Source organism: Podarcis filfolensis (genome assembly GCF_964270895.1).
Source record: "Podarcis filfolensis genome assembly, chromosome: Z".
In the NCBI taxonomy this organism is placed as follows: domain Eukaryota; kingdom Metazoa; phylum Chordata; class Lepidosauria; order Squamata; family Lacertidae; genus Podarcis; species Podarcis filfolensis.
Genome location: NC_139617.1, coordinates 17,388,914 through 17,401,167, shown reverse-complemented (window position 1 = coordinate 17,401,167; position 12,254 = coordinate 17,388,914). Strand labels below are relative to the sequence as shown.

Here is a 12,254-nt window from a genome sequence, read left to right as displayed (position 1 = left end):
TTCTGCAATTGCTGAACACAGGTTATGTCTGTACTTTCCTGGTCTCATCCCAAGTCCCTGTAACCTTTGAGTTATGCAGAAGTTTCCAGGTTCTGTCCCCTGCATCTCCAGCTAGAAGCTGGGAAAGACTTGAGTTTCCTGTTTGAAACTCAGAAAAGCTGCTGCCAGTTGGCGTAAACACTGCTGAGGTAGACAGATCAAAGGTTTAACTCTGTATATAAGGCTGCTTCCTACATCTGAGAATCCTGTGTATGGTAGCACAGGGATGGGGAAAGCTTTACCAGTTGATATTCTGGCTGCTGTGTAGCCATGAAAAACACAGGATCTATGTCTGGGGCTGTGTGGACACCATACATTTAAAGCACATGGCTTTTCCCTCAAAGAATCCTGGGAAATGTAGTTTGCTAAGGGTGCTGGGAATTGTAGTTCTGTGGGGTGACTACAGTTCCCAGGATTCTTTTGGGGAAGCCATGTGCTATAAATGTACTTTATGGTGTATATGCAGCATTGGTCAGACGTACCGCACCTGCTTTGCATACAAAGCGCCCCAGGTTGAATAGGATCAAAACAGACCCTGTTTTGAATCCCTAGAGAGCCACTTCCTGTCCACACAGCTAATACTGGGCTAGATGGCCAAAGGCTAGATGGCTTATTCTGATTCAGAATAAGGCAGCTTCCCATGTTCATATGAGTCTGAGTTGGAGAAAGGGGGGGTCTTTGCCTAAAGGAATGACCGCATGGCTTCCTCAAGACACACGCCACCACCGTCCCCGTAGCTACCTGAAAGGCCTAGCCTCTCTTTCTCTTCTTTTAATTGGCACTGCTGGACCTCAGTGCATTAAAAGTTGTCTGCTCTTATAAAAAAATATTTAAAAAGAAGAAGTTGTCTGCTTTAAAAAAAAATAAGCGGTCAAAAAGCCAAAAAACAAAACACTGTCAGGTTGGTGGAGCTGAAAGCATGTCGCTCTAGTCGTGGTGAGTCATTCTGGAGGAGAAGCGCTGCTTTGTCCCCATCAAAATGTCTTGCTGGATCATTCGAAGAGGGTGTGTGCTCTCAGTCTCATATTTTGCCTTGGGAGACAGTTGTGGGTGTGCTGCTTTTAAAACTGTGGGAAAGTCCTGAGCGGCGGACGCGTTCGGAAGCTGGATGTTTATCACCTGCTCGTAGCGAACGTTTGAGATCGGCAGTTTCTTGTTATAGTTACTACTACTTCTGCAGCAACAGATAATGAACCGGAAGGAAATAGGCAACCCCAGTGGAGGCAGAAAGGAGACAAAGCTCTATTTGCAGACCTTTGGGTGATTTGCTATAGATCTGACTCCAAATCATGCAGCAGCAGCAGCAGTGGCAACAACAACAAAAAAAATCATTTTTTAACTATTCTAAATCAGGCTGAAAAATAGTGGACCTTTGTGTGTAAAAAGACATTGAGTTCAGATCTGGTACGATAACCTATTTCTTGGGCTAAAACGTATCCAGAGGTATTATTATTAGTATGAAATATTATTTTATTATATTTACATTTCACATTTCCTCCTGGGAGCTCTGAGCAGTGTAGATGGTTCATTCCCTCTCCCTGCAAGGTAGGTTAGATTGAGAAATGGTGACTGTACAAGGTCATGCATTGAGCTTTAATGCCTGAGTGGGAATTTGAAACCTGGGCTTCCGGGCACTAGTTCAACCCTCTAGCCACTACACCAAGTGTTGCTCTTCTCCCTTTCCCTCCACATCACTATTTTACACCTGGCTTTGGTTGAGAATGATGGTGTTAGACTATATTAGAGTTCTTCAGCTTTGGGTCTCCAGGTGTTTTGGGACTACATCATCCCCAACCACCTTAGCCAATGGTTTGGGATGATGGTGGGAATTGTCCAACTACACCTGCGGACTCAAGGCTGAAGAAGGCTGGACTAAGAGTATTCCAATATCCTTTGCAACCCTAAAGTCCTATGGCTGAAACCCTAGCTCAAAATACTAGCTCACCCGTCAGACTTTTACCCTCCCCCCACTCCCAAAACAACACATGAATATTCATGAGTATATCTGTTTGCTTCTCCCTTGTGAAGACCTTAAGAGAAGGGCTGGTGGCTTCTATACTGATCCTGACTCTTTCTCTCATGCAGGTGCTTAGAGGCCATAGTGATGTTCTGCAGGTTGGGGAAGGAGGAAGAGCCCTACGTCACCATCACTCGCAAGAAGCAGATCTACAAGGACGCTGAGATTGAGCTGGAGCAGGAAGTGGGTCACCTGGTGCGCAGGCTGGTCACCCACCGCAACGCTTTCAAGCGCATGGCTGTCATCCAGGCCTTCCTAGGTTCTACCCCGCAGCTCACGTTGCAGCTCTATGTCAGCGTTGTGGAGCAGGAGGTCCCCACCAGCAGAGGTAAAAGGTGGAGCAGAGCATTGCAGGTCTTTACTGTGCAGAATGGGAGGGGACTTAAAGGGCACGGGTGGGCTTTGTTTTCAGCTAGGAGCCAGTTTGCTTGTCTGGTGCAAACTATAAAGGGTTTGGGAGGAGGGTCGTGGGGACGCGGGTGGTGCTGTGGTCTAAACCACAGAGCCTAGGGCTTGCTGATCAGAAGGTCGGCTGTTCGAATCCCCGTGACAGAGTGAGCTCCCATTGCTCGGTCCCAGCTCCTGCCAACCTAGCATTTCAAAAGCACGTCAAAGTGGAAGTAGATAAATAGGTACCTCTCCGGCAGGAAGGTAAACGGTGTTTCCGTGCGCTGCTCTGGTTCGCCAGAAGTGGCTTAGTCATGCTGGCCACATGACCCAGAAGCTGTATGCCGGCTCCCTCGGCCAATAAAGCGAGATGAGCGCCGCAACGCCAGAGTCATCCGCAACTGGACCATGGGTCCCTTTACGTTTATACCATTTTAATAGTCCTGCAGAGTCCTGGCAGCCACAATTTGTTTACATTGCTGACCTCACAGAATGGCAGTTCCCAGAACCCTTAACAAACTATGATTCTGATGATTATCCAGGATTGCTGGACAGTGACATGATAGTGCTTCAAATGTATGGTGTGATTGTAACCTTTCTCTCTCTCACTGCTCTCTCCTGACTCAGACAGGGTCTAGACTTGCAACAGAATAAGGCATTGCAAATGCTAGGATGGGCAGTTGCACTTCAGAATGCATGGGATGCATATTCCTCATTCAAACAAACAAAACAAAAACACAGTGCCAATAGAAAATTAAGGCATATGGCACAGAAGGCTTCTATCCCAGCTTTGTACCTGCAGTGCTAGGTTTCTGTTTGCAGGGAGGTTGTTGTTGTTTTAATTTTTTTTTAACAAGATTTGTATAACACTTAATCTAAAAACGAATCACTATGCAGTTTACAAAAACGTATAAAATCTTCGTTAAATAATATTCATTTAGAGTAGCAATAAAAGTAGATGTAATAAAATTGCTAAAATATAGATACAATCAGATTTTTAAATTAAAAAACCCCATATATGATAAAATTACATGTCCAGGTAGATTTGTTTAAACCAAAAAGTTTTAAGCAGGTGGCAAAGACATGTAAGGGAACGTTAAAAAATGCAGCCATGTTGCCCAACTTTCTACAGGCTCTGTTCTTCCACCTTTAATAACCGTGCACCCTGCAGAAAGTAAGCAGGTAGGTGAAGTTTATTTTAGAAGGGAGTTAAAGCATAGCTGTCAACCGTCCCTTATTTGGTGGGAAACTCCCTTATCCCAGTGCCGTTTCCCGCTGCTGTCCCTTATTGATGATGCCCCTTGAATTTCCAAGGTTTCAAAGGAAGCAGCTCCTTTCCCTCCCTCCCTCCCTGCCGGCCAGGGAGGAGGAGGCTCCAACTGGGTTGCTTGGCTGCGTTGCTCACCCAATAAGGAGTCTAAGAACGACTGGGGGGTGGAGCTTGCATGCCTTGTGCTGATCAAATCAGCCACATTGCCTGGGGACTCACCTTTGCTCAGCGCTTCCCAGCAGAGAGGTGACGGTGGTTTTCCTTGCTGCATCCCCTTTGCCGGGTTGCTGCGCTGTGGGAACCACCGCTTGAGGCTTCGTTTGGCTGCTGGCTGGGCTTTCTGCCTTTGGCTCGGAGGGGCTCAGAAGTTGAAAATACCCGTGCCCTAAAAATTCCTTGTTTTGGCTTCTGATCCCTTATTTTCGAGGCTGCTGGTCCCTTATTTTCAAATCTGTAAGTTGACAGCTATGAGTTAAAGTAACAGAAAAAAGGAAAACTAACATGAAAAAGCTTCAGATGCTTAAGTTAGCATCTGGCTTCTGCTAAAGGCATGGGAGCACGATTGGTAAGTGAAGCTGACAACTCTCACTGAAGTTATTTGTATACTCTGGGCTTCCATCACAGTGATAACCTGCCTTTTGGCTGGTGCCTGCTGGGCTTGCCACATCCCTGGTGAAGTTCATCTATGGTTTCCTTATGGTTACAGAAACAGGCTTTCTCTTTCAAAGTGAACTGGAGCATTACAAAACGAAAGCTTTGCCAATGGGCCTGAAGCAGACCTTAAGAACCCCACCCCAGACAGAACAAAAGGACATTAAATCAATGATATTAACAATTGATATGGTTTGCCCAGCAGAGGTCTATAAGAACATAAGGAACACCTTACTGGTTGAGGCCAAAGTCCTATCTAATCCAGCATCCTCTTTCCCACAGCTGCCAAACAGAAGCATCTGGGAAGGCAAAAAGCAGGACACAGGGGGTGGGAGGGAGGAAGAGCCCTCTCCCACTGTTGCTCCACAGCAGCTGCAATTCAGAGTCATGTTGCCTCTCATACTGGAGGTAATAGGCAGCCATTGTAACTAGCAGCCACTGATGGTCTTTTGCACCACAATATTTTCTAACCCTCTTTTAAAGCCATGCAAGTTGATGGCCATCGCTAGTACCTCTTGTAAAAACAACGGCTGGATGCACACCATAAATTTAAAGCACGCTCTCCCACAAAAGCAACCTGGCAACTGTAGTTTCCCCTCCCCTCACAGCGCTACAATTCACAGCACCCTTAACTACAGTTCCCAGGATCCTTTATTTGGGCAGGGGTTGCTTTTGATGTATGGCGTGTAAAACTTCTATTTATTGTATGAAGAAGTACTTCCTTTTGTCTGCTCTGAACCTGTCACTGTTCCAGCGTCATTTCATGATCCTGGATTCTAGTATTATGAGAGAGAGAGAGAAAGGTCTCTCCTCACCTCTTTTCTCCACGCTATGCATGGTTTTCTACATATCTATCATGTTGCCCCCTTTTTTCCAAAATTTACAATGCCCAAAACATTGCAACCTTTACTTACAGGGAAGTTGCTCCAGCCATTTTTCAACCACTCTCTCTCTCTCTCCCCCCCCCCCTCTGTATTTATAGCCTGCCTTTCCTATAGTGAGCTCAGGGTTTCACGCCTGGTTCTCCCCATCAGTTTTATCTTTCCAAGAGCCCTATGCGGTGGGTTAGGCTAAGAGACTGTGACTGGCCCAAACTCACCAGTGAGTGAGGATTTGAACAGTGGTCTCCTGGGTCCTTGCCCAGCTGCTACACCGCACCTGGAAAAGCACATAGAGCTGGAGGAGGAATGTGAGAAGTGATGCTCTTTCCTCTTTTAGCTCTATGTGCTTTTGGAAGCTCAGTTTGATTCTACTGGGTCTGCGTGCCCAAAGTATTCACACAAGAATCCAAATGTACAGTATGTACCCATGGGACTAAAAAGGTCAGCAACCACCTATCTAACTGATTCCACTGGCTTCTACTGTGCAACCCCAAATAACAACAATAATGGCAATCCTATAGGACTTTTTTTTGCATCGCCCAAGCCTGATTTTCCTGAATCAGGATGTAGTACTAGCCTACCTTGGAAGCAAAATGAAAATTTTAAAATGGGGTCTCGACTTTGAACTTTTTTTTTAAAAAATAGCTTTTATTGGGTGGGTTTTGTGTTACAAAGCAAACAGATAAACAGGGGATGGTACAGCTATTGTCTCCACGTCAACTTGTTTTTTAAAAAACAATACAGGGCTGGCTATAGGTCCCCATTGAAATATTGCTGTGGAAGTTGCAGCATCAAGGCTACTCCGATTTCATCATAAGCCGAGTGAGGTTTATTGCTTATTTTCAGACTGCAGCTCGTAGAGTTATATAATAGTTCTGGAAAAACTTGTTGATTCTGCCTCAGAATATTGTTCCAAAACTAGAAAAATCAAACCAGAATGATAAACTCATTCTATATTTTCCCCACTCTCAAATTTTATCATCCATTTCATTATTTATAGCAATATACTGCATGTCATTCTGAATGGGGGGGGGGGGGGAACCCACAGGTCCCTATCCTGAGGCTCATAAAATCTAAGAGCCAAGATATACTTAATCATGACCTTGTTTGTTTGTTAAAATTTAAAAGCAGCTACAAGAGTATTTTTTAAAAATGCAAATGTATTAAAGAAAGAAAGGAGAGAAAAAGTAGGATGAGAGAAAGAAAAAACAAACCCAGAGAACCTCTACTGCCCTTCCAGCTCACGTTAACAATACAATACCCCATACATACATCCATCAGAGGGCAGCACATTATTCTTCCTGACCTGTTAATATTTGCATTTCATGTGGTCTTTTGCATGACATAAAAGCCACTCTCGAAATGCAGTTGAATCCCACAGAAGTTTAGTACTCATTTATGTGTTACTTGTTTCCAGAAAACAGCAACAACTGTTTGCCACCCTGTTAAATATTTATATAGGTAAAGGTAAAGGTACCCCTGCCCGTATGGGCCAGTCTTGCCAGACTCTAGGGTTGTGCGCTCATCTCACTCTATAGGCCGGGAGCCGGCGCTGTCTGAAGACACTTCTGGGTCATGTGGCCAGTGTGACGGAGCTGCAACTGGCGAGCCAGCGCAGCACACGGAACGCCGTTTACCTTCCCGCTGGTAAGTGGTCCCTATTTATCTACTTGCACCCAGAGGTGCTTTCAAACTGCTAGGTTGGCAGGCGCTGGGACCGAACGATGGGAGCGCACCCCGCCGCGGGGATTCAAACCGCCGACCATGCGATCGGCAAGTCCTAGGCGCTGAGGTTTTACCCACAGCGCCACCCGCGTCCCGGCAAATATTTATATATGTATGTTCAAATGTAGCAAGGGTGTTAAGGTCACCAGACTATTGCATAATATATGACACTGTTTGTCCTTCCAGGCTCAGAGTAGAAGTCTCTTGGTGACCGTAAAGTATTGCAAATTTCTTTTCTCTTGCCATTAATCTCCATGCTACAGGACTATAATTGTAAAGTGCATGAACACCTGCAAATATCAAGGATTATGCCCAACAAATTTCATATGGACACTACATGGGAATTTTGACAGGAGTATCCATAATCTAATTCATGCCTCCAAGCTCCTAAACGTCCTGCATTGCGGGAACATAATACATGTACAGCATCAGGGTCACCCGAGACTCCATTCCTGGATAAACCAAACCAGCATTCTTAGGCTCACTTACAGTAGGGTCATCTTCCGCAACCTGGTGCTCTCCAGATGTTTTTGAACTACACCTCCCATCAGCCCCAGCCAGCAGCTGATGGGAATTGTAGTCCCAAATGTCTGGAGGGCACCGGGTTGCAGGGTGGGGTGCAGAAGGATATTGGGCAGGGTTGGGGAAGGCAGGTAAGGAGATGGTGCCAAAAGATTCATGGAAAAGGTGGGCTTTAAAGAGGGAACTGGAGGAAGTAGGAGAGATGGCATCCTAGGAGTGTTCTGAGAGACAGCTCCAGGCATAAGGGGCAACTCATTTGTGCAAGTCTGATATCCAAGGCCGATGGAGCTAGAGGAGTGAAGGTCCTAGGCAGAGTTGTAATGTGATACAAAAGTGAACAGGGAGAGTGCAAGATTGTGAAAGGCTTGGAAGGTAAGGGATAAGGGGTCAGGATTTGGACAGGATGTCCCCATAGGGATTTAAGGATGTGCATCCTTTGGCTAGAATGATGAGAGATTTTGCAGTGATGCAGCTTGGTAATTTTAGACTCTGAGCTCAATGGTCTCAGGGAAGCCTCTCTTTGAACTAGGGGTGAGGAATCTTTTGCAGCCTGGAAGTCACATTGCCACTGGTGTGTGGTGCCAGTAGTAAAAGTAGGTGGAGTCATCAATCCAATGCTTAACCTTTGTAGAGTTACAATGCAGCCACATAACAGCCAGCACCTTCTGCACACTCGCCCATACTTCACTGTCAGTGGCGTAGGAAGGCAGGGTGTGGACCGCCCCAGGTGTCATCACTGAGGGGGGTGACGGCAGGGCCTGGCCTGCAGTGCACCCGAGCCACACGTCTCTCCTGGGGAGTGACACGGTGGCTCGGGCACCTGCAGGCTCCGCGCTGCCTGAAACAGCATGTGGGGCTTGCAGACTCCATGGAGGTTCTGCGCAGTGTGCTCTGCCCTGGCTTGTCCTGCCCACGGGTGCGCCGAGCAGCTAGCTACACCACTGTTCACTGTCCTCCATCCAGTCAAGCGAGAGGGCATGGTCACAGTTCAAGATCATGAAGCAGAGCTGGTGAGGAGGTGTGGCCTGGGGAGAGTTCTAAGAGCCAGTTAGAGATGCTTGGAGGGCCACATTCAGCCCCGCACTGAGGTTCCCCCACTCCTGCTTTGGGTGGTAATGTGTATCGCTCCACCTACTCCAAAGGATGGAGTTGTGCTTGGAGGCCTTCCAGCTCATTCTGCTTATTGGGGCCCTGGATTGCTGCCCTCGGACACCTGCCCTGTGAACAGACTGGATATTGGCAGCAGACATTTGGACAAAGATGAAGAGGGCTGAGATGTGACAACTGCAGACTGCAGGGAGGAGAAGGCATCAAGGCAGGAGATGAGACTTACCCATGTTTGGCATTTTCAGGATGGGAGATGAGAGTTAGCCATATTTTCTTGGCCTGCTCCCAGGCGGTTGCTGCTTTCAGGTGGGATTCCAATTGCATACCAGCAAGTTCAGGTTGTGCTACTATAATTGATTGGGAGGTTTTGCACAGGAAACCCTCTTCCCAAAAAGGTGGGGCTTTTTTTTTTTGCAATAAGGGAAGAGATGGAAAAATGCACTGACACAACGTCAGCTAAGCTTCCCTGCAAACAAATCAGAATGACTACTTGTTAAATAGCTAGGGTTGCAGAATTTCCCTGCCAACAAATCAGGACGAACAATTAATAAACTAGAAGGGTTGGATGCAATGTAGCGCTAGGTTAGCGCCACTAGCAACCTACTGTACTTGTTCCGAGGGTGAGATGTTTCGTGCCAGTATAAGGGTGCTGCAGAGAATACACAATTGGGTTGCTAGTAACTTCTTTGCAGAATAGATTGTGCAATCTTTAGCAATGCACAGTGAGTTTCCTCTGGTGCAGCTGTTGCATTGGAACCCTCTGTTGCGTGGCAAGGTCCCAAACCCTCCCAGGAAGTTGGAATAAAGACACATGAAACAGTATTTAGAGTTAATGGGCGGAAAAGACCACAACTTATAGAATGTGAGTGGTATTGGCTTAGGCATTGGAAACCACACGACCATATCTGACTCCTGCCCGTCTGCAGGAAGTCTTGGAAGGGTTAACCACCAGTAGGGGGAGCCCTGCTGATGCACATCAACTAGGAACTCCCCCAGGGTCACCGTTAGGGGTTGTGCTATGGCCCTAGCCCCCTCTCTGGGGCTTTGGACAGAGACCATGCCCCTCAGATTCCTATAACAGATTACCCTTGAATTAGGAGGGGTAGATGATGGCCACTACCACCATTCACCTTCAACCAAACACTCCAATGCCTAACCATCAAACCTTACAAAGTTGTGACAATTTGCTACGAGGTAGGCAAAAAACCAATTGGCCAGTGCCAATTTGCCAAGTGGAAAAAATTCCTACCAGGCCCCTTTGACAGGTGACCAACCGAGGTCCATAGCAAGGTCAAGAGATAAAGAGCCTAACCTTAGGGAGGGAGGGCAAGAGAACTGAGCAAGCAGGAAGAAAAGGGGTGAGTCTTCGGCCACGGCCAGTTTAAATAACCTGCACCACGCCCCTGGACCATCTGGATTGGATGGCCAAGGAATGACGCTGCCGAGGACTCCCCAATGGTGCAAGAACTATACCGCCCCATGTGCGTGGGGCAGGCTTGCTCCCAGTCTGCAACGTCAGCTCCCCAGGAACGGGAAATGGCTTTGTCTAACATTAAAATTTGCCTTACACTAGCAGACATAGAACATTGGATGGAGCTTGTAGCCTGGAAGCTCCCTAAGTTTATATTCCCTTGCCCCTGCAGTCAAGGTAGTGAGGTTGGGATTGCCTCACTTTGTCCCCAAAGCTATCCGTAAGTAAGCTTTACCACTGAGAAGTGATTTGAACTTAGGTCTTCTCAGTCAAATCCTCTATCAACCACGTCTCCCACAGCCTAGCACATAGATCTTACTTTGTGTACTTGAGAAGGAGAAACAGACTGGCTTAGTTGGTTGGAACAACTTGGGGAAGTCTGACTGAACCTGGCTCAAACAGGAATGCCCAGCAAACTATAATTGCTAATAGTTTGGTGTCATATTCCACTGCCAAGTGTAAATGGCCATTTAGCTTTCCCCCAAGGTTATCAGAACCCCCAAGAGCCCTTCTTTTTAGGCATGGTAGAAGCAGAAGTGTAGACAAGCCCAAAGTTTCAGCTAATAGACAGGCGTGCTTGTGGCTTCATGTTATTCCTGTTTAAGCACTTCAGAAAAGAAGGGATTGTGTACAGGAAGCCTCTGAAGCACACGGTACACTATTAGCCAGCTCTCTCCAGTGCTTGTATCTTAAATTATTGTAGCTAAAAATCAAGCTGTGTGTAAGATCCCCTGCACAAAAGCCTCTTGAAATGGCCTGCATGTTCTCTTCCTGCAGACAGCTGATAAAGCTCTTTCTGGATTGTACCACTTTCATCTTCAGGTGGGAGGGCAGATGGTTGATAGTATTCCTATGAAAATAGTTCACTGCACATAGAAAGCTAGCATATGAGGGACAGGGTTAGTCTGGAATTCTTGCCCCCGGACACTCAGGTTATTAAAGTATTTTGCCTATATGTATGTCTTTTTTAAGGGGAATTAAACTGTGTGGTTATGCATGTAAAATTCAGCTGAGATATGCACAGTCCCCAAGACCTGTTGAGTATTATGTAGATAGATTGCGAAATGTGCACAATTCCCTCTTCACAGAAGGGTTATGTATACATTTTCCATGAAGCATGGTGAATGTACACAATGCCTGCTTGTTATGTCCATTAACTGCTCAACTTACATTACACAGACACACACATAAATATATGTATTGGCAAAGCATTCTGTCCTCTGACCTGCCATGGAACAATCGTGAGATAGCTATCGCTAAATCTGAAGACCCACATGTGGGTCTGTCAGCTGCTCAGACAGCTAAGATATAAATGCAACAAACGCACCTGCCCTTTCTGTGAACTATGTGTTGGTTGTGAAATGCAAAACAGCTTTTCACGTGAATTGTCATTATAGAAAGGGTTTTTCTGCAAAGGATATGCATGCAGTCAGTAATGGTGATCTATTTGGTTAGCTGTTGCATATGTTGCAGCTGCCACGGATGACTGAAAAGTTTCTGCCAAATCACTAGTTGGACCCTTCCCCTGATGTGTGATGCTTTATGTTAGGGTTGGAGAACCTGTGGCTCTCCAGATGCTGTGGGACTCCAACCTCTACCATCTCCAGCCAGCATAGCCAATGGTCAAGAATGATGGGAACTGCCATCAAGTCACATCTGGAGAGCCACAGGTTCTCCATCCTTGCTTTATGCATTAAATTGTAACCCAAACTACATATCAATCCCTCTACAAATCTGTGTGTTTCTTTCAATGAGGGCGTGCCAGAAGTGAGCTAAAAGCTATCACAGACTTCTGGCTGATGATGAAAATGCACCTTGAAACATAGGCCTAGATCAGCTGCAAGTGGCTTGGCTCGTAAATTCCACAGAAATAGTCAAGAATGAGTCAAGAGTGTCTGTTCTCTTTGCAACCAAGAGTGTGACTCTTTGGGTGTGACTCAGTTCTGGCACCTGTTTAATATAGGATTCTGCCCAACTCCCAGGGGTGTGGTTGCAGTAATGAATACCTGTCAAGAGGCAGCAGGTGTTCCCATTGCTTAGATTCAAGCAGTGCTGCTCTGTGCTTTTGGTGCTGGAGATCAGCCTTGGAGCATACAAACAAGAATGCTTCCACAACACTGGCCTGGGTCACACTGCATGTTGAGCCATACCCTAGCTTGATGGGGTTGTGTGAATCTGCAAGCT

At 46.4% G+C, this 12,254-nt stretch overlaps 1 protein-coding gene across 1 annotated transcript in view; it reads left to right on the top strand.

Moving 5' to 3' along the window:
• Positions 1–12,254, top strand: part of XKRX (XK related X-linked) — a 40,388-nt gene that overhangs the window by 24,308 nt on the left and 3,826 nt on the right. Inside the window, exon 3 of the mRNA XM_083596025.1 lies at positions 2,125–2,384. Within this exon, the coding sequence (XP_083452151.1) occupies positions 2,125–2,384 (260 nt within the window). The remainder of the gene's footprint in view (positions 1–2,124; positions 2,385–12,254) is intronic.